The 7,623-nt window shown below is 49.1% G+C and overlaps 3 protein-coding genes across 3 annotated transcripts; 1 reads left to right on the top strand and 2 right to left on the bottom strand.

Annotated features, from left to right (window-relative positions):
* Positions 1 to 817: 817 nt before the first annotated feature.
* On the bottom strand, positions 818 to 2,638 carry J7337_008574 (uncharacterized protein; the record flags this gene model as incomplete). Its single annotated transcript, XM_044826190.1, has 1 exon — positions 818 to 2,638. One exon carries the CDS (start codon positions 2,636 to 2,638, stop codon positions 818 to 820), a length of 1,821 nt encoding a protein of 606 aa, XP_044679107.1.
* A 1,749-nt stretch (positions 2,639 to 4,387) lies between these two features.
* J7337_008573 (uncharacterized protein) lies at positions 4,388 to 4,898 on the top strand (the record flags this gene model as incomplete). Its single annotated transcript, XM_044826189.1, has 2 exons — positions 4,388 to 4,419; positions 4,484 to 4,898. 2 exons carry the CDS (start codon positions 4,388 to 4,390, stop codon positions 4,896 to 4,898), a joined length of 447 nt encoding a protein of 148 aa, XP_044679106.1.
* Positions 4,899 to 6,077: 1,179 nt separating this feature from the next.
* J7337_008572 (uncharacterized protein) lies at positions 6,078 to 6,878 on the bottom strand (the record flags this gene model as incomplete). Its single annotated transcript, XM_044826188.1, has 2 exons — positions 6,078 to 6,286; positions 6,347 to 6,878. The coding sequence occupies 2 exons, from the start codon at positions 6,876 to 6,878 to the stop codon at positions 6,078 to 6,080; spliced, it is 741 nt and encodes a 246-aa protein (XP_044679105.1).
* Positions 6,879 to 7,623: the final 745 nt, after the last annotated feature.

Genomic DNA, 7,623 nt, shown 5'->3' with positions numbered 1-7,623 from the left:
GCTTATCAGAATTGCATTGTAGAGCAGCCTAGCCCAGTCCAGGACAAGACAAAGACAGGGTGAGGCGGCACCTTACGAATCTAACTAACCCATCAAGGCATTCCGAGGTTCACGATTTTTGACGACACTCCCATCTTCCTACCTAGGTCGGTAGGTAGGCAAGGCAGTTAGTACGGCTTTGTTTCTGGCAACTCACATCTCCCACCCTTGTTTATTTTCTCAGTTTCGGTGTGTCTTGGTCTTTCATTGATTGACTCGACCTGGTACCTGGTAGATGATATCAAGCAGTTCACTCCACAATGAATCTCAACTCTGTTACTCTGTATGCTCAACAGCAATTGTGACCCTATCAGCATGATCCAAGGCATTCACTCATAACATACCTACATGATAATGGAATGAATCGTTCACCGTAACCATGTATTTTGTCTATATCTATCTCCATATAAGCTGTCCAAGGACATTCTCATGAACAGATACTTAAGTGAAATTCTGTCTAGCTACTAATTGAATTTCTCTAAGACGTTGCCAACCTCAACACTGTCTTGATGGCTTGAAACAACTCAGGTTAATACAAAAGGCATAACAGCATCAATATCACCTCACAGTTTGATTTTGAAGGATGCTTGATTTTAAATGTTGATGGTATTATGCAATAGATAGATGTAGGCCTTTTATGCTATACTGAAATTCAAAAGGTCAAACGCCGAGCTCCCATGCTCAAGGCTCAAGATGCGCTATGCCAAGTCAACGCCCAAAAATCATGTCATTATACAAAAGTATCAAGACTTTTGTGGTCCTCTGCCCTCGCATTATTTTATTCGTCATCGTCGTCCTCATCCTCCTGAAGCCAGCCTCGGCTCATCTCGACGGCTCGCTCCCACCTCTTTCGTGATCGGCGGACAGTCTTCTTGTCAGTCTCTGGGTAGAAGATCTTGCGGCCCTTGCGGTTGACTTCGTGCAACTCCTCTAGCTCGTCCCATACACCAGTGGCGAGACCCGCAGCAATGGCGGCGCCGAGCGCAGTAGTCTCACGCATAGCGGGGCGGTCGACAGGCACACCACTAAGGTCGGCCTGGGTCTGCATGCAGAGGTCCGAGTTGGAGAGGCCGCCATCGACGGCCAGAATGTCAAGGGCGTGGCCAGAGTCAGATGCCATAGCATCGAGAATGGCGGCTGTTTGATGGCACGTGGCCTCAAGCGTTGCTCGCACAATATGGCCCTTGTTAGTGTGTTGGGTGACACCGAAGAGAGTACCCTTGGCGTCATCGATCCAGTAGGGGGCAAAGAGACCACTGAAAGCTGTCACGAATGTAACGCCGCCGTTGTCAGGAACGCTTTTGGCGACAGTATCCACCTCGGAGGAAGAGTTGATGATGCCGAGGTTGTTCTGGAGGAACTTGACACCAGAGCCAGCAACAGCGATGCTGCCCTCAAGGGCGTAAACAGGCTTACGACCCTTTCCGAAATCATATGCAACAGTAGCAAGCAGTCCGGTCTTGGAGATGACAGGCTCGTTGCCAACATTGTAGAGAAGGAAGCAGCCGGTACCATAGGTGTTCTTGGCCTGGCCTGGCTTGAATCCACATTGACCGACAAGTGCTGCAGACTGGTCTCCTAAGCAGCCAGCGATGGGGACACCCTTGAGAGGCCCACGGGCGAGAGATCCGTAGGCAGTGGGGTCAGAGGAAGGCACAATCTTGGGCAGGTTGAGCTTAGTACGGTCGACCTCGAAGAACTTGAGGAGCTCATCATCGTACTGAAGGGTCTTGAGGTTCATGAACATGGTGCGGCTGGCGTTGGTGGCGTCGGTGACAAAGATGGGTCCGCCCTCACGGTCTTGTCCGCCGTTGAGCTTATAGATGAGCCAAGAGTCGACAGTGCCAAACGATAGACGACCCTCATCGTAAGCCTTTCGGACTGACTCAACGTTCTGCAGGACCCAGAGTAGCTTAACACTTGAAGGGTAGGTAGACAGTGGGAGACCACAAGTCTCTTGGAGCTTCTCAGCACCAGGCTTGTTCTTGAGCTCACGGACGAGAGCAGAAGTGCGAGTATCCGGCCAGACAACAGCGTTGTAAAGGGGCTCGCCAGTAATGTTGTCCCAGAGGATAGTAGTCTCACGTTGATTTGTAATACCGATGGAGCGGATATCCTCGATATGGTGACCCTTTTCGCAGAACTTCTCTGTTGCCTTCTCGATGCATGTCTCTACAGACTCGAGGAGTGTCATGGGGTCATGCTCGTGCCACCCAGAGTTGGGATAGTGGTTTTTAAACTCAATCTGGTGGCTCACAATGGGCTCTCCATGACCGTTAAAAATGAGGAAGCGAGTTGACGTGGTACCCTGGTCGACACTACCGACGAACCAGTGTTTTTGCTTCTCCTCTGCTGTCTCCTCGATACCTTCAGGGAGTTGCTCGTGGTCTGACTCAGGCTTGACGGAGAAGAAGTCTCCAGCAAGGTCTGCAACCTCGGCAGCCTTGAGAAGACCCTGTGGTAATTGCTCCTCAAGGAGGATATCAGCAGTTCGTGGGCGCTTAGACTTGGGTTCTTGCTCGATGAAGTCCTTGGGGTTTATATCATCGAAGTTGTCCTGCACCAAGCGAGGAGCGTCTGCTGTTGTGAATTGTTGCATCCTTGCACACGATGTGGTTGAGAAGGAGTTTATGAATCTGAGGTTTGTAATATCGTGGCAAGGGGACCGTCCCTAGCAAGTACAGTGTTGTTTCTGCAAAGGATGTGGCGTAGTGTGTGACCGTTTATGGCTTATGGCAGGTGGAAGGAGTCGTTGCCAAGGAGGTAGGTCGGTTTGAAATGTATATATAGGAGGAGGAGGAGGAGAAGAAGAAGTGGCTGTTGATATAGATTTAGATCGGTAGAGAAGATGCTTGATGAGTGATGGAGAATGAAGAATAGGAGATGGGAAGAATGAGGAAGTCGGCCTTAATAAATGCTTGAGAGGGGAAGGCCAGAGGAGGGCTCGGGATTCCATTTTCAGTTAACGGCGCCAAAACGTCTGGAGTCAAAGTTTGGTAAGGGTCGGTAGGGTAAGGTAGGGCAGGCGCAACTGACAGGCACATGTGCAATGCTGACGAGTTGCCAATGCTAAACGAAGGCCCACGCCCAGGTCCGGATAGGGAAGGAGAGCGGGGTGTTGGTTGGGGATGCTGGGGAGATCGATCGCCGGAGACGAGTCTATGTACGTACTGCCATGATAAAGTGGGCTATTGTTTGCCATACCCCAACCCCACTTTGCAGGTCATGCGGAGCCCCACGTTCAGCGGGACGCTGAAGGAATTACTGAGTACTGACCACGCCTTGAACTGGGGGGGAAATTGAATCTTGGATCATGAGGGCACAATGAGATTAAGCTTACGAAGATGTAGAACACGCTTGGAGCTATCTGAAGAACCAATTTTCATTTTCCAAATTCTAAAATAGCACGAGCTGCATCTAATTTAACCAAAGCAGTAACCCGCTAGAGTTTCTTTCACTCATTAATGACTCCCGGAAACCTTTTTTAAGGAGTGGGACCCGCAGAGTCCAGACTCTTGGAGGGTGGGCTAGTGGGCGTTGGTGGACGCCTGCTGGAGGCTCAATTCAGCGACGTTCAGTCGACTCCCCCCCCCCTGGTTGGTGGACTTTCTGTACCCGCCCCCAATTGGTACTGCTCCCACCCCCAATGGCTTCTTTCTTAGTTATGGCTACCCAAATTCTTCAATATTGGGGGACGTTATCTATCTGAAGTCGGAAAAGCCAATTTCATGAGCTGGCGTTGTTCCTGACGGCACATGGTTACCAGAGATTTAATCCTGGTTACAAATTTTGGGCCAATGTGCTGTGCAGAAAAGGCTGCAGTCTTTCCTAGAATGGACAAGCGACAGGCCCGGGATTGCTCTAAGCAGTCGAGACACATTTGGGTCTCAAAAAATGCATGCAACTTGTCATAAGCAACTGTATTTTCTTCACTGCCCTTGCCCTTCGATTTTTACTCCGCAATTTGTTGTTTCTTCTCCTTCCTCCTTCACTCCTTCCTACGTGGGATTAAACCGGGTTTGAAAGTAGTGGCGTTACACGTCATAGGTGAGGCAAGTGCGTGCTCTGAGCCGCACGGGAAGTGGCTGATCACGATCGAAACTTCGTCGATGCACGTATTCGAAGATCGCAAGTGCATCGAGATTCTGGAAATTTCAGCGGCTCTGGACCCTTAATTCTGCGTGGGAATAAACGTCACTTATTCACGTCACTTTAGAGCCGTTGACCTCTGAGAGCATCCACATTTCAGCAAATCCACTCCTGGTTATGGCTATGACACAACGCTATGGCTCATGAACCCAATGACGTTACACGCTTTTCTTCAAAGGCGGGACTGACTCCAGTCAATATGCAACCAAACGACAATCGTCAACTATCAATGTGAGTTAAATGCGATCGTCCCGGCTTTATGATTTCATTCCTAGTTCTTACATATGTCGATCAGGCCCAATCCTCCGGACCAGTCATTGAAACGTCACATATCCCAGACCCAGGGCTCTAACGTGGGTAACACCAAACGTCAACGCATTTCCATCGACAAATCACCTCAGCAGCTCACCTACAGTGACGTTCCTCAAACCCCAGGGTCTAGTTTTACCCTTGTTGATAATCCTCAATCGACCAACGCCGACACAATCGCGTCTTCATACACCTCGTTGGACCCCTCTCCGCGAGAACCCCAAGACCCTTATGACGACCCTTATGATGATCCAGAGTTCGATCAAATCTTTGAGAGCCTCACTGGGCCCAATTCTACTGACAAGTCAGGAACGTCACCGCTTTCAGCCGACAGTGATGAATTTGCTCTGAAACAGTCGGACCAGGATGCTTTGGCGGAGTTTTTGGAGGAAGAACTCTAGGAAAAGCCTCAACAACCGCCATCGAGCGTTCTGCGTACATGGAGCGGTAACTCCAGATCAGCGGACGAGTATGACCCGCTATTACAATACTCTTCACCGCGTCCAATAGCCGATATACCAGAGGGCAATGTCGGATATACACCTTTGGATGAAGGTATAGACTGGAGCAACATCCAAGAACACACCCGCAATGAGACAAAACTTGGATCGACGGTCGGTTTCACAACTATGAACGGGAGCAAAGCCCCCGAACATGAATCACCGATTGCTAGACGCAAAACATTGATCTTTTCGCAATCTCGATCATCAGCACCCACAAATAGCCAGAGCTCAGCCATATTTACAGGAAATGTTTTGCTGAAACCCTTCAAAACGTTCTTCGATCTTCAAGAGCTTGTAGATGCGAAAACTCAAATTTTCCGAAATCAGCCTGACATTACCTTTGAACTCTTCGCTCGAGTCATCTATTCAAGCCGCGAGAACTTCTACAAGAAACAGTATTTTCGATTTCAAAGCCTACTCAAAAATAGCCCGCCTTACTTGAACGGGGCACTTCTGGCTTAGGAGGTCGGGAGTCCACTTGACTGTGCAGCTCAGGAGCTGCTGAAAGCCAAAGCATCACGTATGAAGTGCTTTTGTCGGTGTAAGTTGCGATCGGACCTAAGGGCAGAGATCGGTTGGGGCTTATCAGTACTGGAGATCCGTCCCACAACCTGGAAAGAGATCCAGGGGGCTATGGATGTGCTCGGGAGACATGACCTGGACGAGCCAGGGAGTTCAAATGGGAATTAGAGTGGGAATATGACGGAGTTTTGCTATGACGGAGATAGTTTTCGATTGTGGTATGTGGACAAAAACGTCACGTCCCGTTGCTATAAAACTAATGATTTACTATGAAACCCAATTTCACTATTATTCTAAAGTCTATCTATTCGTATAAGTAAGATCACCCAGCGGTCCTCTATGAAGAAGTGCAGAAAACCAAAAACACGCAATATACCTGAAGCAGCCAAGAATTCTCTATTGGCATTTAGACTTGCAGAAGCCAGAGACTGGTCTTCCGAGAAGAAAGTTTATACTTGTTTAGTCTTCAGGTCAACTGGCGATGGGTGATGCGTTATGAAAGGAAACCCCTTCATGCGCTATGCTAACCAGTCGTGACAAAAAGCCTTTAGACGTCTAGTTTGGCTTGATGAGATTCAGGTAAGGAGCCATTTGTTTCTGCGCAACAGATTTGACCTGTCTAAGCTCTGTCAGAGTAGGATGCTTTGTGTTTCCTTGGCGTCGCTGCCAGCTTTCTTCAGTCTCGAGCAGTGCAGCATCATCATCTTTGCCGGTAGGGTCGACAAATTGATATGACCGATATTCACAGTTTGACCAACCGGTTGCTGTAAGTGATAGTCAGAGAGCGAGTAAGCCATTGTTTCTCAGAGGCTACTGGTACCCACCTCTTCCTTCAGGTACACCGTACCAGTCATCTGTCAAGAAATGCAGGAATCCTCCGTGGGAGACGACAACAATGTGCTCGTCGCCACTAGCACGATCTCTCAACAGTTTTCTGGCCTTGAGGCCACGCGCCGTCAGCTTCTCTAGCGTAGGCTCATACTCACTGTCAGGACCCTTATCAGTCCACGACTCCTCTACGTTGGAGTAGTCGGCGATTCCCTCGAACTCAGACTGGACCTTGGCTACTGGCGAACCAATATCGCAGGGATTGGCGGAGACCTCCTGAAACACTGGAAACGTGGCGATGGGCTTAAGCTCATCGGTTCCAAAGGCGTGGAGGCAGGTATACACGGTACGGCGCATAGGTGAGGCAAAAAGCTTTGTAAGCTTGTCATGGTGAGGAAACTCCTTGCGGAGTGCAGCGCATTGCTCCTCGCCAAGAGGAGTCAAATCTGGGTCTTGCATTTGCTCATTCTCGATCGAGAGGTTGTGGAAGCCTTGAGCGTGGCGAACGAGGTGGATGGTTGGAACCATTATGATGCTGATGTGAAGATTGAGTGAGATTTGAGTGAGTGATATATGATCTCTCGGGTGCGATCAGGGATAAAAGATGATGTCGAATAGCGAACTGAAGGAGAAGATGGTTCTATTTAAAAGCTAGAGCAATGATTTGTACGAAAACAAGACGAGGAAATAAAAACATGTTTGTAAGAAGCTATGACTCAATGCCCCCCCTCCGCCCGCAGGCCCGGTGTCATGATCTCCGGTCCGGCTTCGTCAGCGGAGTGAGCGGCCGTTGAACGCCGATTGGTCTCTGACCTGCAGTAGCTTACACCGCCGCCACGGAATGCTTGTTGTTGGCTCGCCTCAATTACTTGATTTGTATACTCCGACTCGGCTTGTTGACTACAATAGCAGATGCTTCCAGAAAACCTTTAATTCATCAAGAAGAAGAGTCAGAAGACGACTGCTTGGACATAATCGGTTGAGTCACGTCTACGCAAACAACGAAGATATCTCAACGGCTCCATTCTCCTTCCTCACAGATTCCATTTCACGAGGCTATGTGCATGTTCCCCAAAGCAGGTATAAGGTATCACAGTTTCGGCATCTTAGCTACCAGCACATATAACTACGCCCATTCACGCGCCCAAGAGTATATCCATTCTGATCTTCTAAAACTGACAACCCGGTAAACGCCACTGTTTGACTAATCATAGTAGTCAGACATCAGATATAACACGTGGGCAAGATTAATGATGGCCGTCCATCTCCAAAT

Source organism: Fusarium musae, chromosome 6 (genome assembly GCF_019915245.1).
Source record: "Fusarium musae strain F31 chromosome 6, whole genome shotgun sequence".
Classification (NCBI taxonomy): Eukaryota; Fungi; Ascomycota; class Sordariomycetes; order Hypocreales; family Nectriaceae; genus Fusarium; species Fusarium musae.
Note: the sequence above shows the minus strand (reverse complement) of the source record. Positions and strands in the feature narration are given on the sequence as shown.